Source organism: Rhinoraja longicauda, chromosome 20 (assembly GCF_053455715.1).
Source record: "Rhinoraja longicauda isolate Sanriku21f chromosome 20, sRhiLon1.1, whole genome shotgun sequence".
In the NCBI taxonomy this organism is placed as follows: Eukaryota; Metazoa; Chordata; class Chondrichthyes; order Rajiformes; family Arhynchobatidae; genus Rhinoraja; species Rhinoraja longicauda.
In genome coordinates, this window is record NC_135972.1 from 19,672,382 (window position 1) to 19,699,173 (window position 26,792).

The 26,792-nt window shown below is 48.5% G+C and overlaps 1 protein-coding gene across 10 annotated transcripts in view; it reads right to left on the minus strand.

Moving 5' to 3' along the window:
• Positions 1 to 671: 671 nt before the first annotated feature.
• Positions 672 to 26,792, minus strand: part of LOC144603394 (anoctamin-4-like) — a 70,039-nt gene continuing 43,918 nt past the window's right edge. For 6 of the 10 annotated variants that reach the window (XM_078416556.1, XM_078416559.1, XM_078416558.1 and 3 more), the window contains 17 exons: positions 26,443 to 26,539; positions 24,201 to 24,261; positions 23,310 to 23,392; positions 22,003 to 22,143; positions 20,560 to 20,724; positions 18,136 to 18,172; positions 17,521 to 17,632; positions 16,650 to 16,707; positions 14,158 to 14,255; positions 12,085 to 12,123; positions 9,934 to 10,076; positions 9,643 to 9,795; positions 7,624 to 7,771; positions 6,907 to 7,026; positions 5,408 to 5,513; positions 3,342 to 3,547; positions 672 to 1,334 (listed from right to left, as the gene is read on the minus strand). In XM_078416556.1, coding sequence (XP_078272682.1) covers positions 3,356 to 3,547; positions 5,408 to 5,513; positions 6,907 to 7,026; positions 7,624 to 7,771; positions 9,643 to 9,795; positions 9,934 to 10,076; positions 12,085 to 12,123; positions 14,158 to 14,255; positions 16,650 to 16,707; positions 17,521 to 17,632; positions 18,136 to 18,172; positions 20,560 to 20,724; positions 22,003 to 22,143; positions 23,310 to 23,392; positions 24,201 to 24,261; positions 26,443 to 26,539 — 1,753 coding nt within the window. In that variant the 3' untranslated portion in view covers positions 672 to 1,334; positions 3,342 to 3,355. The remainder of the gene's footprint in view (positions 1,335 to 3,341; positions 3,548 to 5,407; positions 5,514 to 6,906; positions 7,027 to 7,623; positions 7,772 to 9,642; positions 9,796 to 9,933; positions 10,077 to 12,084; positions 12,124 to 14,157; positions 14,256 to 16,649; positions 16,708 to 17,520; positions 17,633 to 18,135; positions 18,173 to 20,559; positions 20,725 to 22,002; positions 22,144 to 23,309; positions 23,393 to 24,200; positions 24,262 to 26,442; positions 26,540 to 26,792) is intronic. The other 4 variants (XM_078416561.1, XM_078416565.1, XM_078416557.1 and 1 more) reach the window with 3 other exon arrangements.

Below are 26,792 nucleotides of genomic sequence, written 5' to 3' on the forward strand. Positions count from 1 at the left end.
CCAACCTCTCCATGTAACTCAAGCCCACAAACCCAGCTAACATTCTGGTGAATCTCACCTGTACCCTTTCCAACTTGTGAAGGATTCTAGTTTCAAAATAAAGTTTAAAAACACATTTAGACAGGCGCTTGGATAGGATAGGTTTAGAGGGTTATGGGCCAAACACAGGTAGGTGGGATCAGAGTAGATGCGGGATGTTGGTCGGTGTGGGCAAGTGGGCTAAAAGCCGTTTCCATGCTGTATGACTATAACTCTCCACGACTCTAGTGAAGGAGTCTAATTCTACTAAAGGATTAAAATCATTTAAATTACTGAGTATTACGTGTACATTTTAAACCCCATGCCTTTGAAATATGTTGTACCTTTTGCATTTACACCTGGAGCATCAGAGAGGCTAGATGTAAATATGGCTGGTTTCTCTGCCCAGCACTGAGTTCACCCCCAAGCATTGCCAAGTCTGAGGAATGGGAGGTCAATACTCTGGCTCATCCAGCTCAAGTCTAACTTCAGAGGATGTGGGAGTCAGGACCGACTGATCGGCAAAGGAAGCCTTCACTTGGAGCTCTCTACCAGCCAAAGGCAAGGACATCGTGGGCCGATGAACTTGCCAATGGGTTGTTGTTTGGACAAAAACTTAAGCAATTTATTAGCCAACTTCAAACTCATGTGCATGGTTATTTAAATTTCTGCATCACAATATACAAGCAATAAATATGGTTTATGTTCATGAACTGATCTTAAGTCATGACAATTCAACATCTCGCTTTGCGCCATGTACAAATAGTTTAGCATTTTACATCTGTCTCGATGACCATTCAAAAGCAGCAAGATCAAGTGGTTTAAAAGTAAAGATGGGTGAACAAGGCTTGCTTGTGTCTCTGATTGCTGTTGGGATGATGTGGGTGGAACAAGGGGAGGGAGATAGCAGTTCAGAGAAATTATGCAAAATAGTTCTCAGAAATTCTTATTTACATTTTGAACGGGCCACGGGTGTGTAAAAGTCCCGACGAGGAGGAGGGAAGAGATGTAGAACCAGGAGACAGAGCAAACCGGTGTAAAACAGTTACCCCTTTCAAGTTAAAAACTGGCGTATTGAGTTGCATTATATCATGAATAAGAGGGTCGACATGCTGACAAGATTCCGGAGTACTGGACGGGTCTTGTGTTGAGTTGCAAACGTCTTCAGAGTTCACCCTCCCGTGGGTTCCTGTTCCCTGCCAGGCACCGACTCAGTCCGTGAGGCACCGTCATTGGGAGCTGCAGGGACCCACTGCAACATGTGCAGAGGCTGGCTGACAAGGGGGAGGTCACAGAGGGGCAGGGACTGCTCTGCTCTTTGGAAGGAAAAAAAAGACAATTAGAAAATGCATTAGTACATGTAGGACTTTAGTTTTAGATATACAGCGCGGAAACAGGCCCTTCGGCCCACTGAGTCCGCACCGACCCCCGCACATTAACACTATTCTAGGGACAATTTACATTTATACCAAGCCAATTAGCCTAAAACCTGTAGGTCTTTGGAGTGTGGGTGGGAACCAAAGATCTCGGAGAAAACCCACACGGTCATGGGAAGAACGTACAAACTCTGTACAGACAGCACCCGTAGTCGGGACCGAACCCGGGTCTCTGGCGCCGCAAGCGCTGTAAGGCAGCAACTCTACCACTGTGCCACCATGCTGCTTTACATTGACTGTGCCAAACATTTCATCAGCTGTTAGTTCTTACGTATCAAATCCAATTCATGGAATATCTAACACAGACGGTGGTATATTGAATACAGAGCTGCCAGAAGCGGCTGAGCGGTGTCCTTACAGAGGATTATAACATTGTGAGGGGCATAGATAAGATCGGGTAAGAGTTGAAAATTAGATGGCATATCCTATCTAAACCTAATCTATCAACGTACTTGTTCAATTCAATTTAGTTTATTGTCACGTGTACCGAAGTACAGTGAAAAGCTTTTGTTGCGTGCTAACCAGTCAGCGGAAAGACAATACATAATTACATGTATCATCTTCTTGATTAGTACAGGAGTCAGAGATTATGGGCAGAATGGGGTTAGGATTGAATGGCGGAGTAGACGTGATGAGCCGAATGGCCTCATTCTATTATCACTTATGATCTTACAATCGAGCCATTCACAGTGTACAGATACATGATAAGTGAATAACGTTTAGTGCAAGACAAAGCCAGTAAAGTCTGATCAAAGATAGTTCATGGGTCACCAATGAGGTAGATAGTAGTTCAGGACTACTCTCTCGTTGTGGTGAGATGGTTCAGTTGCCTGATTACAGCTGGGAAGAAACTGTCCCTGAATCTGGAGGTGTGCATTTTCACACTTCTGTATCTCTCATCTGATGGGAGAGGGGAGAGGAGAGAGTGGCCAAGGTGCGACTTGTCCTTGATTATGCTGCTGGCCTTGCTTAGGCAGCGTGAGGTATAAATGGAGACAATAGAAGTGAGGTTAGTTTGTGTGATGGTCCGGGCTGCATCTACAATTTGCTGTGATATCTTGCGGTCTTGGATGGAGCTGTTCCCAAACCAAGCTGTGATGCATCCCAATAAAATGCTTTCTATGGTGCAGGTCTAAATGTCTAACTGTTTCTTAAAAATTGCAATAGTACCTGCCTCAACGACATCTTCCAGCAGCTCGTTCCATATACCCACAACCCTTTGTGTAAAAAAGTTACCTCTCGGGTTTCCATCAAATCTTTCCCTGCTCTGGGCAAAAGACTCTGTGCATTTTCCCGATCTATTCCTCTCATGATTTTGTTAACCTCCATAAGATCACCCCTCATCCTCCTGCGGTCCAAGGAATAAAGTCCTCCCTGCCTAACCTCTCCCTAGAGCTCAGGCCCTTGAGTCCCGGCGACATCCTCAAAGCTTCACTGCACCCTTTACAGCTTGACAACATATTTCCTCCAGAACTGACATCTGGTCACATCTTCAAAAAAACTCTCAGATTTGTGAGACACGGGCTCCCATGTCCCAAGAAGGGTCTGGACCTGAAACGTCACCTATTCCTTTTCTCCGGAGATGCTGCCTGACCCACTGAGATACTCCAGCATTTTGTGTCTATCTCCCATGTGCAAAACCAAGCTGACTCTCCCTAATCAGCCCATGCCCATTTAAACCTCGGAATACTCTCCAATAACTTTCTGAACACTGATGCTAGGCTCACTGGCATGTAGTTCACAGGCTTTTCCTTGCAGCTGTTCTTGAATAGAGGGACAACATTTGCCACCCTCCAGTCTTCCGGCACCTCACCCCTATTTACTGACGGCTCGTAAATCTCAGCCGGAATCTACTCATCGCCCGGTGGGTGACCGGCCAGGACCTACCTCGGAGATACCGCTCACGGCCACTCGTTGTGGGAGATCAAGCCGCTTTTCTTCCTCTCACTGCGTTCCTTCTGAAGCAGCTCCAGCTCCGCCTCGTACATCATCTCCTGAATCAGATACTTCTCTCGCCTCATTCGGTCACGCAGGTTCTTGGGCAGGTCAGGGATCATGTAAGCAATCAGGGTCTTCATGGAGAACACCAAGTGCTGGAGTGGATAAAATATTAACAACCTCGTCAGCGAACGGCTCATGAGCCGGCACAGTGGCGCAGCAGTAGAGTTGCTGCCTTACAGCGCCAGAGACCCGGGTTCGATCCCGACTCCGGCCGGGTTACTCCAGCCTTTTGTGATACCTTCGATTTGTACCAGCATCTGCAGTTATTTCCCTACACATCCTGACTACGGGTGCTGTCTATGTGGAGTTTGTAATTCTCCCTGTGACCACATGGATTTTCTCCGGGTGCTCCAGTTTCCTTCCACACTCTAAAGACATACAGGTTCGTTGATTAATTGGCATCGATAAAATTGCAAATTGTTCCTAGTGTGTAGGGGAGTGGTAGTGTGCTCGCAATCACAGGTCAGCATGGACTCAGTGGGCTGAGGGGCCCGTTTCTGTACTGCACCTCTACAGTCTAAAGAGGGGGTTGATGAAGTGTTTGTTAGCTGTGATATGGGAGGGGGGGTGCCTCGCTACACCACTCTAGCACAAAATGAAAAAGCTTCAAAAATAGGACACTGCTGGAGCAACTCAGCGGTTCAGGCAGCATCTTTGGAGAACAAGGATAGGCGACGTTCTGGGTCGGGTCCCTTCTTAAGACTGATTGGGAGGGGTGGGGGTGCGTGGAATAAAGAAAGCTGGGAGAGAGAAGGGGCGGGGAGGGGGATTGGTGCAGTTGATAGACACAAAGGTTAGAGATTGAAATAGGTGCGAGACAGAAGGATTGAAGAGGTTGCAAATTATGAAACCAGAGGAAGGAATGTTGGTGGAGGGGGTGAGAAGCAAGTCTGGACGAGGCACAGGGGAAGGGAGAAAGGCAGGGGTGGAGATGGGTGGTGAGGGGGGGGGGGGGCTGGAGGAGTGTTTCAGGGAGAGGATTGTTAGAGGCTAAGGTTCAAATATGAATTGCAGCCCAGACAGTGTCCGCACTGTTGGCAAGTTTTAAGTTCATAAGTCAAAGGAGTAGAAGTAGGCCTTTGGGCCCATCGGGTCGACTCCACCATTCAATCATGGCTGATCTATCTTTCCCTCTCAACCCCATTCTCTTGCCTTCTCCACTTGACACCCTTACTACTCAAGAATCTCAGAAGTCATTTGCCTCAGCACTGCTGGCACCATCTTCATTAACTGTTTCTCCCTGCACGCACGATGCCTGACTTGCAATCTACCCTCCATCATGTGTCGGCCCACCATTATATCCAAAGTTGTTGCAAGTTAAACATTGTCCCCGATCTGAGCAATAGTCTGAAGAAAATAGCCTGACCAGGATGAGCCCAGGAATAAGCAGGTGAACCTATGACGATCTTTTGTCGGCACTGGGCCTGTACTCACTGGAGTTTAGAAGAATGAGGGGGGACCTCATTGAAACATACAGAATAGTGTAAGGCATGGATAGAGTGGATGTGGAGAGGATGTTTCCACTAGTGGGAGAGTCTAGGACGAGAAGTCACAGCCTCGGAATTAAAGGACGTTCTTTTAGGAAGGAAATGAGGAGAAATTTCTTTCATCAGTGGAATCTGTGGAATTCTTTGCCACAGAAGGTTGTGGAGGCTGTCAGTGGATATTTTTAAGGCAAAGATAGATAGATTCTTGATTAGTGCAGGTGTCAAAGGCTATGGGGAGAAGGCAGGAGAATGGGGTTGGGAGAGATAGATCAGCCATGATTGAATAGTGGAGTAGACTTGATGGGCCAAATGGCCTAATTCTACCCCTATTTCTTCTAACCGTATGAGAGACGTCACCTATCCATGGTCTCCAGAGATGCTGCCTGACCCGCTGAGTTACTCCATCACTGTGTGGCCTTTCGCCTGTCCCAGATTGACCAGGGTTGGGCTCTGGAAGCTGCTTACCTCAAACACAATGATGAAAGCCAGGCGAGCTGCCAGCACGTGCCAGAACTCGATAGTGTAGGAGTAGGGCTCTTTGGAGTATGGAGGCTCCCTGTAGTCACGGTACCTGAAAACGGGCAAACACCGGTGTTGGCATGCTCACCAATCATATCAGATAATACTATACATAAATACAATCAAGCCAAACTCAAGTACAATAGGAAGAGCAAATGGGAAGATGCAGAGTGCAGAATATAGTTCTCAGCATTGGAGTGCATCAGTTCCATAGTCAAAGTCCAATGTCCGCAATGGGGTAGAGGTGAATCTGACAGTACCCTAGCTGATGGAAGGACTATTCAGAAGCCTGTTAACAGAGGAGAAGAAGCTTTTCCCGAGTCTGGTGGTGCACACTTTCAAGCTTCTGTAACTTTTGCCCAACCGGAGCTGGGAGATTCAAAACCTTGAAAGCGTGCATGACTGGACTCAAACTGACGGGAGTGGGAAGAAGGGAAAATGACCAGGGTGGGACAAGTCTTTGATGATGTTTGCTGCATTCCCGAGGCAGCATGAAGCTGGTGGGGATTTACTGGAGGCAATTCAAGCTGCAAATGCAAATACAAATACCCTTTTGGTGAAGACATAAGATTATTAAGGGGCTGGACACGTTAGAGGCAGGAAACATGTTCCCAATGTTGGGGGAGTCCAGAACCAGGGGCCACAGTTTAAGAGTAAGGGGTAGGCCATTTAGAACGGAGATGAGGAAAAACTTTTTCAGTCAGAGAGTTGTAAATCTGTGGAATTCTCTGCCTCAGAAGACAGTGGAGGCCAATTCTCTGAATGCATTCAAGAGAAAGCTCTTAAGGATAGCGGAGCCAGGGGGTATGGGGAGAAGGCAGGAGCGGGGTACTGATTGAGAATGATCAGCCATGATCACATTGAATGGTGGTGCTGGCTCGTAGGGCCGAATGGCCTACTCCTGCACCTATTGTCTATTGTTTAGATGGAGTCAATGGTTTTACAGGACAATAGTACATGTGCAGATAAATGAGTCTAACCCAGTATGGTCAGCATGGACAAGATGGGCTGAAGGGCCCGTTTCTGTACGGCTCTATGAATATCTAAATCCCCAGTGCAACCTCCTACACTTGTATGTGTGAAGGATCCTTCCTCACCGAGCTGACGGATCTCAAAGAGAACGCAAGGACAGCAGGGTGGCAGCACCAGAGACCTGGGTTCGCCCTGACTACGGTTGCTGTCTGCATGGGGTTTGCATGTTCTCCCTGTGACCGCATGTGTTTCTTCTGGGTGCTCCAGTTTCCTCCCACATTCCAAAGACCTGCGGGTTTGGAGGTTAATTGGCTTCGGTAAATTGTCCCTCGCATATAGGATAGTGCTAGTGATGGTTAGCGCGGACTCGGTGGGCCGAAGGGCATACTCTATCGTTGCAAATAAAAATAAATTGGCTGCACAAACTAAAGGTGAGCAGGCGCCGTGAGCAGAGGAGGACGGTGAGCTCCTACCTGCAGTACTTGACCTCCGTGCCAAAGGCGGCCGTGCCGTTGGACAGAGGCTGGGAGCGCGGTTCAAAGTCGGTCACCAGGAAGACGGAGAGGCTAGCGTTCACATAACCCACCATACACCTGGGAAGGAGCGGCAGACAATTCAATAATTCAACGACACTTTATTGTGAAATTCTTCATTTTTGCCCACACAACACAAAGTACAAATGTTATCACGTCTCTGGTGCCGACAAAGTTACGAAAATACTCGGCATCGGTGACTCAGCGGTGGAGTTGTTGCCTCACAGTGCCAGAGACCCGGATTTGATCCTGACTACAGGTGCTGTCTATAGGGAGTTTATATGTTCCCACTGTGACCTGCCTGAGTTTTCTAAGAGATCTTCGATTTCCTCCCGCACTCCAAAGACATACAAGTTAACATACAATAGTGGCCAGAAGTTGGAAAATCTATAGTTATGCTGAAACTACCAGCACTAGTTTACATCATGGCTGTAGGTTAACTGGCTTGGTATAAATGTAAATTGTCCCCTAGAGCAGGATAGTGTTTATGTGCAGGGGTTGCTGGTCAGTGCAGTCTCGGTGGGATGAAGAGCCTGTTTCCACACTGTATCCCTAAACTAAACTTTAGAATTATGTGGGTCCCTCTATGTTCTCGCCGGTTTCCATGCTGTATGACTCTATGACTAAGGTTAACGTGCAGGATAAGCACAGACTCACCTTTGCTCTGCATTTCCTTGCCCAGCGCAAGGTCCGTACTTGAATGCGTACACCAAGCGGGGGATGAAGTCCGAGGTGACGGCGATGACGAAGGCGTTGGTAATGACCGACAGCACGCCGATGCTCTCCAGAATGCCGTACCAGATCCCTGGGACACGCGAGACACACACAGCTCAGACCCCTCACCACCTGGCCTGCCCGTCCACCACAACCCCAGCCCACCTCCCACCACTTGACACTGCATCCCCTCACACCCGTGGCCTCTCACTGTCCACAGGCCAACCCCCCGTCGCCCGCCGTCACAGTAATGACGCACCAAGGATGTAATGCTGAGGTTTTATAAGGCACTGGTCAAACCGCATTTGGAGTACTGTGAGCAGTTATGGGCCCCATGTCTGAGGAGAGATATGCTGGCATTGGCAAAGGTCCAGAGGAGGTTTACAAGGCTGATCCCAGGAATGATTGGTTGAACGTACGATGAGCGCTTGATGGCACTGAGCCTGAACTCGCTGAAGTATAGAAGGATGAGGGGGAGACCGCATTGAAACTTACCGTATAATGAAAGGCCGAGATAGAGTGGACATGGAGAGGATGTTTCTAGTACTAGGAAGTGTCTAGGACCAGAGAGCACAGCCTCAGAATAAAAGGACCATTTAGAATGGAGATTTTGAAAGAGGAATTTCTATCGCCAGTGGGTGGTGAAGCTTTGGAATTCATTGCCACAGACAGCGATGGAGGCCAAGTCATTGGATATGAGATTGATTAATACGGGCGTCAAAAGTTGCGGGAAGGCAGGAGAATGAGGTTGAGAGGGAAAGATAGATCAGCCAGGATCGATTGGTGGAGCAGACTTGATGAGCCGAATGGCCTAATTCTGCTCCTATGGCTTATGAACATGACAGCCTCAGAGGCTACCCTTCATTGGGCAAGAGGCTATTAGGCCCATCGAGAGCCCGTCAGCTCCAAGCATAATCCAGCCAGCTCAACTCCCTTGCCATACTCTTTTCCACACCTCCTGCTGCAGTTTTCCATTCAGAACTACCCAAATCTTTTCAGAAAGCAGCCTTCCACCCTGATGCATGTTAGCAATCAGGAGCCATGCTGTAGTTGAAGGTCACACGTTTAAAACAAATCTAGACTCTGGAGAACTTTTCAAAAGTTAAAATATCGAGAGAAATGTTGGGTAAATGCAGTGTCTTTTCCCCCAGGATAGGGGAATCCAGAACTAGAGGACATAGGTTTTAATGAGTGGGAGAAAAGATTTAATCGGAACCAGAGTGGCAACATTTTGCACAAAGTGGGTGGTGTATATATACGGAACGAGTTGCCAGAGCAGGTAGTTGAGACAGATACTACAACAACATTTAAAAGACATTTGTACAGGTACAGGGATAGGAAAGGTTTAGAGGGATGTGGGCCAAATGGAGGCAGTTGGGACTAGTGCAGATGGGGCATCTTGGTCAGTGTAGACGAGTTGGGCCGAAGGGCCCATTTCTGTGCTGTATGACTATGTGACTAGGTCTATGATGGAGAGACACACAGTTGTCATTAGTTAACCCAAATAGTTTTGCTTAAATGTAACTGTGGATGTAGATGCCATTTCACACCCAGCAAGTTGCAATGGGGGGGGGGGGGGGGGGGGGACGGACTTTGTTCACTTTTGTTCTATTGCCGCTGTCCAGAGGAACAAAAAGCAAATATTCCGTTGTAAAGTGACCAAGTGAGGAGATGCCCAACGTCCAATCCACCCACACCACGCTGCCTCGGAAAGCAGCATCATCGGGTGGGATTAGTGTAGATGGAGCAACTTAGTCGGTATGGACGAGTTGGGCCGAAGGACTTTTGTCGGTACTGTATGGCTGTGATGAAGCCGCAAGTTTGCTTGGAGGTAGTGCTGTTGCCTTACTGTTGTCCAGTGATCTCAATTCAAAGCCTGACCTGCGGCGCTGTTTGTGTGGCCCTGTCATCACCCGTTGTGTCACCCAGCGCGGGGGTATTCAACGTTCGGCCGACTCTCACCGATGTCCTTGGCTCTGATAGCCAGGGGTCTCCTCCACTGCGTGACAAACTTGTACGCGTCCAGCCGGATCTCGATGACGTTGTTGATCAAAGCGAGGAGAGGGGCCAGGGGAAACGCAGCCACAAATATTGTCGTGAATCCAAACTGAATAACTGGAAGGAGAGAGAGGGAGAGAGAGAGAGAGAGAGAGGGAGAGAGGGAGAGAAAGAGAGAGGAGTCAACCACAGTGAGCCCATGTCATGGCAGCCCGCAGCGCGCCACACAGCAGGGAACATCTAAAACCTACTTACTCATCTCCAAATATTCATCAAACATGCCATGGTCGTTCGTGGGCATTAGGTGGTAATCCTTCTCCCACTGAGGAATGGTCGACTTGCTGGGATTGTGGTGATCTTTCCTCAACTTTCTGTTCGTCATCCAGTTCTGAATCATCCTTTGGCAGAAGAGAAACAGGCCTCATTATGTACACTACTCCCACGACTGGTGAGATAATCAAAATCTCCAGATCCCTGTGTGTCACCTCCCCCAACCCGAACCCCCTTAATTACATAAAGTGCCGGAGTAAGTTAGCCGCTCAGGCAGCATCCCAGGAGGACTACGCCATGTTCGTAAGTTCATAGGTTATAGGAGCGGAATTAGGCCGTTTGGCCCATCGGGTCTACTCCATCATTCAATCATGGCTGTTCCAACCTTCACGCATTCATTTCCTCCCGCCTAGACTACTGCAACTCCCCATACACTGGGAGCAGCCAATCATCCCTGTCCCGCCTGCAATTGGTCCAAAACGCCGCAGCGAGTCTCCTGACGGGTACCCGTAAAAGGGGCCACATCACCCCGATTCTGGCCTCTCTCCACTGGCTCCCAGTACGGTACAGAATCAACTTCAAGCTCCTCCTATTCATATACAAAGCCCTAAACGGGCTTGTCCCCCCCTATATCAAAAATCTTCTAACCCACCACTCTACAGGTCCCTCAGGTCGGCCGACTTGGGGCTACAGACTGTCCCGCAGTCTAGTAAGCTCAGGAGTGACCGCGCTTTTGCGGTTGCAGCTCCTAGACTGTGGAACAGCATCCCTCTCCCCATCAGAACTGCCCCCTCCATCGACTCCTTTAAGTCCAGGCTCAAAACCTATTTCTACTCCCTAGCGTTTGAGGCCCTCTGAGGGGGCGCTGTGAACTGTTTATATATGTGCTGTTATGTGTGTGTGCCATTGTATGTCTGTTCTTAGTACCTGAACTGATGTACAGCACTTTGGTCAATGTGGGTTGTTTTTAAATGTGCTATAGAAATAAAATTGACTTGACTTGACTCTCAACCCCATTCTCCTGCCTTCTCCCCATAACTCCTGACACCCGAACTAATTTGCCTTTCAAGAGATGCTGCCTGACCCGCTAGGTTACTCCAGCGCTTTGTGTTCTATGCCAGATTCCAACATCGACTGTTCACGTTCCCCCTCAATTAAAACTTGCACAATTCTGTCAGATTAACCCACGTTAAAAGCTTGGTCAAAGGGATGGTTTTACAGATGCACCTCAAGAAGGAGAAGGGGGGGGGGGGGGGGGCAGAGGTTTTGGCAAGCCAATGGAGAATTCAACCCCAGCCTGCTGAAGGTTTTTTTTTAGTTTTCTGTAGATACAGCATGGAAACGGTACCTTCAGCGTCCACACTGACCAACAATCACCCACACACTACTTCTATCTCGCACACAAGGAACAATTTTCTATTGTAGATTAATTAGCTTTGGTAAATTACGCCTAAATTCATAAGTTCATTGAACTTATGAACAATTTAATCAAAGCCAATTAACCTACAAACCTCTGCGCCTTTGGAGTGTGGGAGGAAACCTGAAGAAAACCCACACAATAACAGGGAGAACATGCAAACTCCACACAGACAGCACCCGAGGTCAGGATCAATCGCGGGTCTCTCGTGCTGTGAGGCAGCAGCTCTGCCCTGATTTAGTTGTGCTGCCCTGATTTAGTTGGGGTTGTAACAGCAGCAATTAAAATCTCAGGTTAGACCGGCCGACAGTGATCGGAGCCCAGTGCAAACCTGTCTAAAGTGATTGTAGCCCAGGGTAAACCAGTCTACAGTGCATGGAACCCATGATAGACCGGCCTACAGTGAGTGTGATATAGGATAGACAGCGAATGTAGCTCAGCGTAAACCAGCCTACAGCGAATGTAGCTCAGCGTAAACCAGCCTACAGCGAGTGTAGCTCAGCGTAAACCAGCCTACAGCGAGTGTAGCTCAGCGTAAACCAGCCTACAGCGAGTGTAGCTCAGCGTAAACCAGCCTACAGTGAGCGTTACCAGGAGAAACTGTTTGACCAACCATTGTCCAGGGTGAAAGTGAATTATTAAGTTTCATATTTTGCAAAATTCGAAGGCAGCAGGAGGTTAATAGGGAAGGTTGAGAAAAGAGAGCAGAAAGCACTAACCAGAGTTTTCCAAAAACCTTTTTGAGAGCACGCTGGAACCTGGGGATACAGAAGGAGAGGGAGAGAGAGATAAAGAGAGAGAGAGAGTTGTGTGAGAGAGAGAGAGAGAGAGAGCCTGGGATGGTGAGACAGAGCATGCAAATGACAAGATGGTTTGCTCATGGGAAATGTGCTGGAAAGTTTTCACAGTGAACAGTTGCTCTCTCCGTCTGCAAATCTGGAGCCAGGGATAGAAGACCAAGAAATATAGAAAGGGAAGTTCTGAGTAGCAATCTCCAACTGATGGGGTGAATAGCCTTTGCAGATGGCCTCGAGCTGGAAAACAAGTACCACCAGATTCAGGAACTGCTTCTTCCCCATTGCTATCAAACTACTGAACAGTCCTCCCAGAAGCTAAGGTGTAGTCCCAATCTTCCAACCTACCTCATTGCAGCCCTTACACCTTTTCTCTGTAACTGTCACGCTATAATGCTATATTCTTCACTCTGGTATTTTTCTCTTTGCACTGTGTGTGTGGCTTGAACGCATTCATGTAGAGCATGGTGTGACTATATAGCACTTAAAGCTTTGTGCTGTATCTTGGTACATGGCAATAATAATCCATTATCAATCACTTTAGATGAGAGATACAACATGGAAACAGGCTTTAAAGCCCATGCTGTACCACCCCGTACACTAGCACTATCCTACACACGAGGGATAATTTTCATTTTTTTTACGGAAGCCAAATAATCTATAAACCTGTATGTCCTTGGAGGGTGGGAGGAAACCATGGCCATGCTGTATCTCTAAATTAAACCTCTGGAGCAGGGAATTCTAAATGTCCGTGCTGTTCCAGGCACAGAAAATACTCCTCGTCTCTGTTCCCAATGGCCTGCCTCTTCTCCCAAGTCCCTTTAATACCCGTGTCCCTCTGTCACAGCCCAGTGACTGCAACTGCTCAGCTATCTCGGGTGGGGACTTCCAGCAGCTCGCCACTCTCCCAGTGAAGATGATACACTGCATGCCCTGAATGGCTGAGTTCTTGCTTCGAGATCATGAGACACAAGGAACTGCAGATGCTAGAATCTTGATTCCACTCAGTGGGCCAGGCAGCTTCTGTGGAGAGAATGGACAGATGACGTTTCTGGTCGGGACCCTTCAAACACGAAACGTCGTTTGTCCATTCCCTCCATAGATGCTGCCTGACTCGCTGAGTTCCTCTATCACTTTTGTGTTTTGCTTTAAGACTGTGACCCTGGTTCTGGACATCAGACCCAGAGGGGTAAGCACCCTCCCTGTGCCTAGCTGGAATGCCCCTGGACATTTTGGTTGGTCGTTAGAAGGTCCTACATTCCAGATGGTGCAATATCTGACAGGGACTGTAGAGTTTACGGAGTGAGGTGGTTTAATTGTGAACACCGGACTCCTTCGAGGATGGGTGCGGGGAAAGAAGATGGGGCTCACGTGGAACACACAGTAAGTCAGGCAGCGTCTGTGGGGACAGAGCTGATGTTTCAGGAAAGTATTAGCCAGTGTAGGTCACAGAGAGGGTCCTGGTGAGGTAGAGGCTTCTGATCCATTACTCACTCACTTACCACCTTCCCCACGCCAAACCTAATTGGCACTGTGGCACAGCAGTAGAGTTGCTCCCGACTATTGGTGCTGTCTTTACGGAGTTTGCACGTTCTTCCTGTGACCTCGTGGGTTTTCTCCAGGTGCTCCGGTTTCCCCCCACACTCCAAAGACATACAGGTTTGTAGGCTAATTGGCTTCAGTAAATTGTAAATTATCCCCAGTGTGTAGGATAGTGCTAGTCTACGGGACGAATGTTTGTCAGCGCGGACTCAGTGGGCCAAAGGGCCTGTTTCCGGGTTGTATGTCTAAACTAAACTTCTCCCAATGCGGGAACATGGTGTTACTGTTCTGGACATCCCTGAGTGAGTCCCCTACACTTGTGGAGGCATCTTGACCGTTCATTTGACCCAACTGGGAAACAGCCCACACGGAGACGGGATCGGGGGGTCGGTCGGGAGAGGGGGAGGGGGCTGGAGGAGACACCAACGCTTGCCCGGACACGATGCCTTTACTCACGGGTGGCCGAGCTCCATGATGTTATTCCAGATTTGCTTCAGCACCATAATGGTTCCCATTTGCACGCAGAGGTCAATGATGCAGCCACTCGGATGACACTGTGGATAGGACAAAGAGCAGACGGTGAGGTGGGTGAGAAGGGGGCCGTGTTACAGAGCCGTGGACACCAGCGCTGCCAAGCTGCCGCTCTCTGGGTTGCACGTCAGAAGGTCGCAAGTTCAAATCCAACACCTGGGTCTGGAGCAAAACACAAAGCGCTGGAGGAACTCAGCGGGTCAGGCAGCGTCTGTGGATGGAATGGCCAGACATCGTTTCAGGTCGGGACCCTTCTTGGTCTCAAATATATATATATATATATATTTTTTTTTTTTTTTTTTTTTTTAATTTTTGAAAAGCATATGTACAAATAGAAATAAAAGACACATTTGTTACAGAGTTCTTTCACAGCTTCAATTTTTAAATTTTTAAAGAGAGAAAATAAAAAAATAAAGAAGAAAGGAAAAAAAAAACCAAAAAAAAAACTATAAACTATTGGGAAAAGAGACCAAGTGGATTAAAAAAAAAAAAAAAAAAAGATATAACTATAAAAATTAAAGGGAGTAGATCCGGGAGACAATAACCACAGTTGTACATCCAACCCCTAACTCAAGTTTCAACTTTTAATTTAAATTTTTTATTTTAGTCCTGTGCCAAACCCATTTACTTTTCTAAACATTCAATAAATAGAGACCATATTTTAAAAAATAACTCAGGTTTGTCAATTAAGGCAAATCTTAAATATCCTGAACCGTCGCCCGTCATTCAGTCTGAAGGAGGGTCCCGACCCGAATCATCATCTGTTCAATTTCCTCCCGAGTTCCTCCAGCACTTTGGGTTTTGTTTTGTTCAATATTGCCGCATTTGCAGTCTCTGGCACCTCCTGGGTCTGGAGTCCGTACGCCAAACAAATACTCCTGGGGAGGCACCAACGTACCAGGGACAGCACCTTGCAACATCAAAGTCTTGTTGTGTGATCAGAAGATTAGTAGAGACCCACACATCACCCTGACCAACACTGATACCTTAATCAACCCAACTAAAGCAGAGTAGAAGATCAAATAGCAGTGTATGAAGGAATTGCAGATGCTGGTTTAAACCAAAGATCAACACAAAATGCTGGAGTAACTCAGTGGGATAGACAGCATCTCTGGAGACAGGGAATGGATGAGGTTTCGGGCCTATCTCACTGAGTGACTCCAGCGTTGTGTCTATTAAACAGTACAGCACAGGAACTAGCCCTTCGGCCCACAATGTCCATGCTGAACATGATGCCGAGTTAAACTAATCTCCTCTGTCTGCACGTGATCCATATTTCTACATTTTCTGCATATCCATGCGTTTAAGCAAAAGCCTCAACCATCTGCCTCCACCACCACCTCTGGCAGTGAGTTCCTGGCCCCCACTACCCTCTACGTTAAAAACAAATTGCCCCACACATCTCTTTTAAGCACTTCCCCTTTCACATTAAAGCTATGCCTTTTAACCTTTGACATTACCTCCCTTCGAAACCCTCGGACTATCTGTAATCAAACTTTACTAGACTATCTTGCACCAACGTTATTCCCTTTATCCTGCATCTGTACACTGCGGATGGCTCGAGTGTAATCATGTATAGTCTTTCCGCTGACTGGTTAGCACGCAACAAAAGCATTTCACTGTATCTTCGTACACTTGACAATAAACTAAAGTCAAGAAACATTCTGACCATCTACCGCATCTATGCCTTTCATAATTTGATATACTTCTTTGAGGTCTCCCCTCAATCACTGGCATTCCAGAGAAAATAATCCAAGTCTGCCCAACCTCTCCTTACAGTTGGTTCCCTCTAATCCAGGCATCATTCTGCTATACCTCCTCTGCATCCTCTCCAAAGCCTCCACATCCTTACTGTAACAGGGAGACCAGAACCGCACGCAATCATCCTAATGTCCATTTTCGTCATTACGTCAAATAATGTCACTTTAACTGGACAGTGAAATAAAAATCAAAACCGTGCAGATGTTGGAAATCTGAAATAAAAACAGAAAATGCTGGAAACACTCAGCAGGTCAGGCAGCCTCTGTGGAGCAGGAACATTTCAGCCCGAAAAAAAATAAGGAACTGCAGATGCTGGTTTATTTTTTTTAAAAAGATACTGGAGATCAGTGTCTTCAAAAGTGCTGGAAGAACTCAGTGGGTCAGGCAGGATCCCTGGAGAACCCCTCGCCAGTCTCGACCCAAGACGTCACCGATCCATGTTCTCCAGAGGTGCTGCCTGACCCGCTCAGTTACTCCAGCACTTTGTGCGCTTTTTCAGGTTGAAGATTTTTCCTTAGAAATGCATTTGCAATTCTACTCCATCAGGGGGATTTCTGGCAGTGTTGCACCCCTGCACTGTGCTGCACGGCCCCTAATGCAGCAGAATGCAGGTCAGAACGCAGCGAGACCGCGTGACACTCTGCATGCAGCCTCACCTCTTCCAGCCGCCATCTGTCCAGCACGCGCAGGTACGATCCGGGACGCCCGGTCAGCCTGAGAGTGAAGCGGAGACACTAGTGAACACAGCACGTCACAGACTCGCTCTTACCCCGCGCACGATGCCCTCAGAGAGCCGGAGGAGTGAGTCACAACATCAACAGCCTGCAACATGCTCACCAGAATCCAAGCAGGACCTGCTCCCATCTGCCCCTCACCTCTCTCAGTGGTCCCCATCATCACCTCCCTCACACATCAAATGCCCGCACTGGCAGCCCCGGCGCCCCCACATATACCCCCAGCCTCTGCCGCCCAACACACCATCAGTTTGCCCGGGCCCTTTTATTGCCAGGGGCAGCACAGTGACGCAGTGATGGAGCTCTACCGTACAGGGCCAGAGAATCGAGTTCAAATCTAACCACGGGCGCTGTCTCGACGGACTTTGTACGTTCTCCCCATGATCGGGGTGCTCCGGTTTCCTCCCACATTCATGGTCGGCATGGATGTGTTGGGCTGAAGGGCCTGTTTCCATGCTGTATGACCATGACATTCTGTAGCTGGGCGACCAGAACTCCCCACAGTACTCCCAACATTTGTGCTCAAGAAGGCAAGAGTGCCAAAGGCCGCCTTCACCACATTTCCTGCTTGACTCGCCACTTAAGAGTTAAGAGACCCCTGGATCTGAGGAATGGGGGTCTGAACTTCTCCTCCATTCCATCCACCCCTCTTCTCCTCTGTGCCCAGTGCACTGGCTGCTGATGCCCAGTGTTCCCAGTATCTCCAGCTCGCAGCCCAATTTCACAAACCACAAGTCACAACAGATGCCTCTCTCTCCCTCTCTCTCTGGGGATGGGACGGGACGGGATATACCTGCCCAGGAGGAAGGCGATGTAGAACGTGGAGCTGTTCAGATTAACAAACTGGAACAGGAACATCTTGAGTGTGAAACTGCTCTCCCATTCCAACTCCGTCCTGGGCTGTTCTGTAAGAGAACGAGAGGGAGCAATGGTAAATTTGTCCGACCCTTTCCCACAACTGCCCTTCAATTAAGTCGGGCCAAAAATGCTGCAGGTGCTGAAAGTCTGAAACAAAAACAGAACATGCTGGAAACCCTCAGCAAGCCAGGCAGCCTCTCTGGAGAGAGATACAGGGGGAATGTTGATGAGAGGCCCAGTGAGCGGCACAGTGGTAGAGCCGCTGCCTCACAGTGCCAGAGACCCAGGTTCAATCATGACCATGGGCACAGTCTGTACAGAGTTTGCTCATTCTCTCTGTGACCACGTGGGTTTTCTCTGGGTGCTCCAGTTTCTTCCCACACTCCAACAACGTGCAGGTTTGTAGATTAATTGGCTTCTGTAAATTGTCCCAAGTGTGTAGGATAGTGCTAGTGTACCAGTGATTGTTGGTCGGCTTGGACTCAGTGGGCCGAAGGGCTTATTTCCACACTGTATTTCTAAAGTCAAAGTCATAAAGTCACACACTCACCTAGGTTGGTCAGTAAGAGTGCCACCTTCTCGTATAGCTGGAAAATAGATTCATACAGTGAGCCATGGTGCACAGGGTTTTAATTTTAAACTTTCAAAGGTCTTTTATAGTCACATGTTCCAATTAAGGTACAGTGTTATGCGAATTACCATACAGCCATACGAAGAAAAAGCAACAAGGCACACAAATACATAAAAGTTAATATAAACATCCACCACAACGTATTCCCCACATTCCTCACTGTGATGGAAGGCAAAAAAGCCCAATCTGCTTCCTCTTACATTACACATATGGCATTACCTACAACCAAGAGCAGTTAGAGTCATGTTGTCATACATTGGAGCCCTTCGGCCCAACTCATCCATGCTGACCAAGATGCCCCATATACACTAGTTTGGACCATATTCCTCTAAACCTCTCCTGTCCATGTACATGTCCAAATGTTGTTATAGTATTAGATAAGAGCAGGTAGAGGCCATTCAGCCTTCGACTTTTTCTTATTTTGCCATCGCAAAGCTGAAGTTCCCTAATTCAAACTGCAGCCCCCAACGATTCCTGGGGCCAATTCAAACTCAGTCATGCACACACATCGACTTAGCATCCTTACCCCTCGCGTGCAGGAGCCCGAAAATCTCAAGCCGACAAGTGAAAGCATTTATTCTGATCTTCGTCATAAACAGATCCACACCTGCACTAGTCCCACCTGCCGGCCTTTGGCCCATACCCCTCCAAACTTTCCCATCCATGAAACAAAGTCCTAGCCTGCCCAACCTATAGCTCAGGCACTCAAGTCTTGGCAACATCCTCGTAAATCTTTTCTGCACTCTTTCCAGCTTGGTGGCTTGATAGCAGGGTGACCAAAATTGAACACAACATTCAATAAAGTGCCGCCTCACCAGCATCTTGTACAACTGCAACGCAAGGTCCCGACTTCAATACTGATTACTCTGACTGATCAAGGCCGATGTGCCAAAAGCCAACTTCACTACCCCAATCATCTATTACACCACTTTAATGTACCATTCTACATTTCCTTGGTGATCGTCTGCTTTGATCTGTCATTTTCACACCTTGCCCTTCCATATCTCTAGTCTCTCCCTCTCTCTCTCCCCTGACCCTCAGTCTGAAGAAGGGTCTCAACCTGAAACGTCACCCATTCCTTCTCTCCAGTGATGCTGCCTGTCTCGCCGAGTTTCTCCAGCATCTTTGAGGGATCTACTTTTTCGGGATCGGTGCACTCGTACTCCACGATCCCTCTATTCGCCCCAGAGCCCTGCCGCTCACCATGAAAAGTCAAGTATGAGGGGGTCCTCCCATAGGATGGTTAACAGACCTCAGAAGTGAACTTGTCCTCTTACAGAAAGAACCTCATTGCTTTCTGCAGCGTAAAAGCTGCCTCAATATTGTTCACAGTTTGAAGGGAACTGGAGTAGTTTATGTTTGGTCTGGGAAGATTTATTGAAGAGATAATTTGGGCAATACAGTGACAACATGATTACAGCAGCCATTCGATCAAAAACATTGAACATAAACCCACCATAATTTGTCTGTTACAGAGTGAGCCGATGGTCGATAAATCTCATTTACTTTCACTCTCACTATTCCCAAAACACATTTAAACCAAATGAAATCTGGTTCCATTTAAAACTTTACACAGCGGATTTACTGCAATCAATTTTATACAAAATCCTCAGCAAGCTTTTCAATACCAGGGGAATCCAGTGAAATCCATGTACAACACAAGGAACCCCATCCACACTCTGCAGAGACTGAAACGTTGGATAGGGTGCAGAAGAGATTCACCAGGATGTTACCTGGGCTTGAGGGCCTGAGTGAGAGGGAGAGGTTGGACAGACTGGGACTTTTTCCTTTGGAGGATCGGAGGCTGAGGGGTGACCTTGTGACGTGTACAAGATCATGAGTGGCATGGATGAAGTGAACGGTCGCTGTCTTTTCCCAAGGTTAAAACTAGCGGGTACAGGCTTAAGGTGAGAGGGGAGAGATTTAAGAGGCACCTCAGGGGCAATGTTTCCACTCAGAGAGTTGTCCATATCAGGAATGAGCTGCCAGAGGAAGATAGAGAAGCGGATACAATTACGACTTTTAAAAGACATTTGGCCAGATATATGGATAGGAAGGGTTTGGAGGGATATTGGCCAAATGGGACTCTGCCAGTATGCCAAATGGGTTGGCATGGGCCAGATGGGCCGAATGGGCTGTTTTTTTGTTTTTAAATTTTGTTTTTAGATTTACAGATACAGCGCGGAAACAGGCCCTTCGGCCCACCGAGTCCGCGCTGCCCAGCGATCCCCGCACATTAACACTATCCTACACACTATACATTTTTCAGCACTATACAGCTCTGTGACTAACACCTTGGCCTGTGTTACTGCAGTAAGCACTTCTCTCCGCTGTAGGGCTTACCAGGTTGAGGAGCATGATGATGCAGAAGTTGATAAACACCGCGGTTGCCGTGGTAGCGATCTGCGAGTTGTTGCGAATCAGCCCCCACTCGAAGGCGGCAAAGGTGCTGACGGTCACCACGCGGTAAATCACGATCCCAAAGACCGCGACAATCACCACACAGATCTACAGAACCAACGCAGACACGCCTGTCAGACCCGGACCACAGACACGCATGTCATAGAAACATAGAAAATAGGTGCAGGAGTAGGCCATTCGATCCAGCACCGCCATTCAATATGATCATGGCAGATCATCCAAAATCAGTACCCCGTTTCTGCTCTCTCCCCATAACCCTTCATTCCGTTGGCCCTAAGAGGTAAATCTAACTCTCTCTTGAAAACACCCAGTGATTTGGCCTCCACTGCATTCTGTGGCAGAGAACTCCAGAGATTCACAACTCTTTGGGTGAAAAGGTTTTTCCGCACGTGTCAGAACGGGCGCAGCTCAAAGGCACTGAGTGAAGGTCTACACCCAGAGGCCAGTGAATCTCTGGAACATTCCACCTAGGAGGCTGAGCTGGCGAGTAGATTTGTGAAGATTTGTGTGGATTTGCAAAGGAAGTCTGAGGAACGATGCAAGGGTCCTTGTCACAGTTTGCCCCAAACAGCTTCGTAACAGAGGACTCTAATTTACGGATTGTTCCCAGGGACACATTCGGAGACGGACATCAAGTGCTGCTGGAAGGTCATCAACTCTTTCGCCTGCCCAGAACCTGCTGATCTCCCAGCAGAGATGTCTGTCAGGTAACGTTCCCGACTGGCTCGCTCCAGACTGCAGGGATCCGTGTTGGGGAATGCACTGAAACCTGCCGGGCACGGCTGTGGTGAATAACAAAGACAATTTCAGAACCAAGTTGGACGAGCACAGTATGATCGGCACAGTGGCGCAGGGGGTAGAGTTGCTGCCTCACAGCGCCAGAGACCCGAGTTCGATCACGACTACGGGGGCTGTCTGTTGCACGTTCTCCCTGCGACCATGAGGGGGTTTTCTCCGGTTTCCTCCCACATCCCAAAGACGTGCAGGTTTGGAGGTTGATTGGCTTCTGTAAATTTTCCCAAGTGTGTAGGATAGAACTAGTGTACGGGGTGATCATTGGTCAGCGTGGACCAGGTGGGCTAAAGGGCCTGTTTCCATGCTGTATCTCTAATGTAATCTAAAGCGCATTAGAGGCCAGCAGAGGGAGGGGACTGTGTCTCTGGCATAGTATCATCGTCAGTGCAGACTAGGCAGGTTAAACAGCCCAGGGTTATGGGGAGAAGGCAGTAGAATGGGGTTAAGAGGGAGAGATAGATCAGCCATGATTGAATGGCGGAGTGGACTTGATGGGCCGAATGGTCTAATTCTGCTCTTGTCACTTATGAACATATGAACTGTACACCACACCCAACCCCTTTAACTAACCATGAAGAATATTCCGGAAGCGGACACAATGATTCTGCTGCACTTGTCCGAGAAGGCTTGGTAAGGCTCGGCTTTTCCTGATATCGGGTTCACTCGCTCCTCCTTGGAGTACTTCGCCTCGAACTGCGGCCGGATTTCCTCCTGTGGGGAGAAGGCAAGTCAACAGCAGGTGGCCGTGTGCGGGTTGGCCAGCGGGGCGTGGGCAGGCCGGGTACCTGCTGGGATGTGACCAAGGGCAGTGACTGGGGCAACCGTCAAGGACAGGTAATCACCCACGCGGATGAATTTTCCAAGAGGTACCTCTGTCGTGATGCCTTTCCCAGTCTGATAGTCTGTTCCTACCTCCAGTTTCCCCCGCCTCCCCTCTACTTTCAGTCTGAAGAAGGGTTCCCACCCGATATGTCACCCTTACATTTCCTCCAGTGATGCTGCCTGATCCATTGAGTTATTCCAGCACTTTGTGTCTATCTTCAGTATAAACCAGCATCGGCAGTTTCTACCCGCACCAATAGTTGGTAAGTTGTCCAATCATAGCACTTTTATTGGTGTTGGTTTATTAGTCATAGATCATGGCCCTTCGGCCCATCTTGCCCACATGCTCCATCTACACTCGTCCCACCTGCCCGCGTTTGGATCATATCCGTCTAAACCTTTCCTATCCATGCGCCTGTCCAAATGTTTCTGAAACGTTGTGCGAGTACCTGCCTCAACTACCTCCTCCAGCAGCTTGTTCCTTATACCAACCACACTTTGTGTAAAACAAGTTGCCCCTCAGGTTCCTATTAAATCTTTTCCCCCTCACCACAAAACCCAGGTACTCTGGTTCTTGATTCCCCTACCCTGGGCAAAAGTTTGTGCATCTACCCTACCTATTTCCAGGATAGACACAAAAAGCTGGAGTAACTCAGCGGGTCAGGCAACAACTGGCTATAAAGAATAGGCCCCCCGCCCCCCTGACATCAGTCTGAAGAAGGGTCTCGACCCGAAACGTCACCCATTCCTTCTCTCCCGAGATGCTGCCTAACCTGCTGAGTTACTCCAGCATTTTGTGTTTAAAGAATAGGTGATGTTTTTGGGTCGAGACCCTTCTTCAGACTGAGAGTCAGGGAAAAGGGAAATGAGAGACATGGACAGTGATGTAGAGAAATATAGAACAAATGAATGAAGAAGGGTCCTGACCAAAAACATCATCTGCCCATTCCCTCCTCAAACTCTGCCTGACCCGCTGAGTTCCTCCAGCACTGGGTGTTTTTGCTAAAGATCTCAGCGTCTGCAGTCTCTGGTGCCACCAGTCACTAGTCACTGACCTCTTCCTCTTCCCAGTCAATCAGGTCCCAGTCGTAGGCGATGACAGCTCTCCTGCGCTTCCAAAACTCCAGGAAGACAGTGGCTGGGGCGAGAGAGAGGAGAGAGAGGAGGTTACGGTCACACAATTACTTGGCATAGGGCGCGCGGTTCTGTTCAACTGGACATTTTGCTAAATTGATTAACGTTATACAAATCAAGAAACAAGATGTCTAATTGGGGCAGCACGGTGGCGCAGCGGTAGAGTTGCTGCCTTCCAGGGCCAGAGGCCAGGGTTTGATGCAGACTATGGGTGCTATCTGTATAGAGTTTGTATGTCCTCCCAGTGATCGCGTGGGTTTTCTCCGGGTGCTCCGGATTCCTCCCACACTCCGAAGATGTCGAGGTTTGCAGGTTAATTGACCGTGGTAAAATTGTACATTGTCCCTGATGTGTAGGATAGTGCTGGAGGAAGGGGCGATCGCCGGTCGGCACAGACTCGGTGTGCCGAATTGCCCGTTTCTGCGCTGTGTCTCTAAAGTCAGTGGTTAAAACCAGGCTATGATTCATCAGAGATTTAAATGCCCTCGGTACCACTGCACGGCACGGTGGATAGAGTTACTGCCTCACATCGCCAGAGATCTGTGTTCAATCCCAACCTCGGGTGCTGTCTGTGTGGAGTTTACACGTTCTCCCTGTAACCGCATAGGTTTCCTCCCACATTCCAAAGACGTGCAGGTTTGTAGGTTAATTGACCCTCTGTGAATTGCCCCCTAACGTGTAGGGAGTGGACGGGAGAGTGGGATAACATGGAACTAGTGTGTACGGGTGATCAATGGTTGGCGTGGACTCGATGGGCCGAAGGGCCTGTTTCCATACTGTAGGTTTCAATCAATCGATGAATGAATACCTACCCCAGACCGCCATGAAAACAGCAAAGAATACTGTTGCTTGATTATCAAAGAAATGCGTCACCTGCAGATGGAAAATGCAAGTGAGTTAGTGCTGCCAAATAAGGCCATACCTCCAACACCCTACCCACCGCCCCTCTTGATTAGAACAGTACAGCACACTAACAGGGCCTTCGGCCCACAATATCCATGCCGAACATGATGCCAAGTTACACTAATCATATCCCTCCTTTCCCAGCATATATCCATCTAAAAGCCTCTTAAACATCACGATCGTATCTGCCTCCACTACTACCCCAGGCAATATGTTCTTGGCACCTACCACCCTCTGTGTAAAAAAAAATTAAAAATCTCGCCCCGCACTTCTCCTTTAAACTTTGCCCTTTCCACCCTAAAGCTATGCACATTAGTCTTTGACATTTCCACCCAATTGCTCAGCCAAAGATTCACACAGTAAGTTGGCACTCCCCCAGCTCTGATATCCTGCAGAATTCAGAAAGAAAACAAGGTATACAAAATCTGTAAGAAGCAAGTGCAGACGCTGGTTTAAACTGAAGATAGACACAAAAATCTGGAGTGACTCAGCGGGTCAGGCAGCAGAGTCTGAGAAGAAGGTTCTCGAACCGAAACGTCACCCATTACCTCTCTCCAGAGATGCTGCCTGTCCCGTTGAGTTACTCCAGCTTTTTGTGTCTATCGTTGGCACAAAATCTGATCATTCTGTGCAGACCGATTCGCGATGCGACAGGTTGGAAGTGTTGGGTGGTCTGGCAATGTAGTGGGTGGGCACAGCAAACCCAGCAGGCTTACAGACCCCTGCCATAGATATGCTCTCCAACAAGGACACTTCCTGGGTTAGGGCGGTATTGGTTACAGGGAGAGGTTAGACACACTGGGATTGTTATCTCTGGATTGTCAGAGGTTGCTGGGAGACCTGATAGATGTTTGTAAAATGAAGAGGGGCCTAGATAGGGTAGAGTCAGAACCTTTATCTCTGCATGGAAAAAAAAATCAAATACTAGAGGGCACAACTTTAAGGCGAGAGGAACAAAGTTTAACAGAGATGTGCAGGCATGTTTGTTTAAAAAAAAAATACACACACACACAGGCTGGTGGGTGTTCGGAAAGCACTGCCAGGGGTGATGGTGGTAGAGGCAGATACGCTAGTGGCATTTAAGAGACTTTTGGATTGGTACATGGATATGCAGGGAATGGATCACGAGCAGGCAGAGATTAGTTTAAACTTGGCATCATGTCAACACAGCCTTGGAAGCCTATCCTCCCTAGTCAAACCGCATGTCAAAAACCTTGGCGTGATATTTGACTCTGCATTAAAGTTTGACAAGCAAGTCAACGCTGTGGTAAAAGCCAGCTTCTTCCAGCTTTGTACCATAGCTAAAATCAAACCATTCCTCCAATTTGACGACATTGAAAAAATCATTCACGCATTCATTTCCCCCCGCCTAGACTACTGCAACTCCCTATACACTGAGATCAGCCAATCATCCCTGTCCCGCCTGCATTTGGTCCAAAACGCCACAGCGAGACTCCTGACGGGTACCCGTAAAAGGGACCACACCACCCCGATTCTGGCCTCCCTCCACTGGCTCCCAGTACAGTACAGACTCAACTTTAAGCTCCTCCTATTCGCATACAAAGCCCTAAACGGGCTTGCCCCCGCCCACCCCCCCCATATCAAATTTCTTCTAACCCACCACTCTATCTCCAGGTCCCTCAGGTCGGCCGACTTGGGGCTACTCACTATCCCGCGGTCTAGGCTTAAGCTCAGGGGTGACCGCGCTTTTGCGGTTGCAGCTCCGAGACTGTGGAACAGTATCCTTCTCCCCATCAGAACTGCCCCCTCCATCGACTCCTTTAAGTCCAGGCTCAAAACCTATTTTTACTCCCTAGCGTTTGAGGCCCTCTGAGGGGGCGCTGTGAACTGTTTATGTATGTGCTGTTATGTTTGTGTGCCATTGTATATTCGTTTCTTAGTACCTGAACTGATGTAGAGCAATTTGGTCAACGTGGATTGTTTTTAAATGTGCTGTACAAATAAAATTGACTTGACTTGACACAGACAGTGTGGGCCGAGGGGCCTGTTCATGTGCTTCCCTCACTCTGCCCGCCCCCCACCCTCCCTCCGCCCGCCCCCTCCCTCCGCCCACCCTCTCCCTCCGCCCGCCCCCCCCCTCCCTCCCTCCGCCTTCCCCCTCCCTCCATCAGGCACGATGAACAACCCTACCTTGGAGTAGGCACAGCTGTCTGACAGCCGCTGGTAGCTGCAGTGCTGGTCACACAGTGGGCACATGACCGTATCTGTTGCTTGGCAGATCTCGTTGCTGGGGTAAGAGAGTACAGTCACAGGGAGGAACAAGCGGATCGTTATGTCAAGTGAGTGTGGACACTCCAGTAGAGATTTATTTTTCCTCAATTTACCAAGGAAATGGCCATTCGGGTCATCGAATAGATACTGGCCTGTGGAGCCCGCCCCACCCATCCCCTTTTCCAGGAACCATCCCCTTTTCCAAGAGCCCGTTTCCTCACTGTATCTCTAAACTAAACTAACTAGTTTAGAGATACAGTGAGGAAACA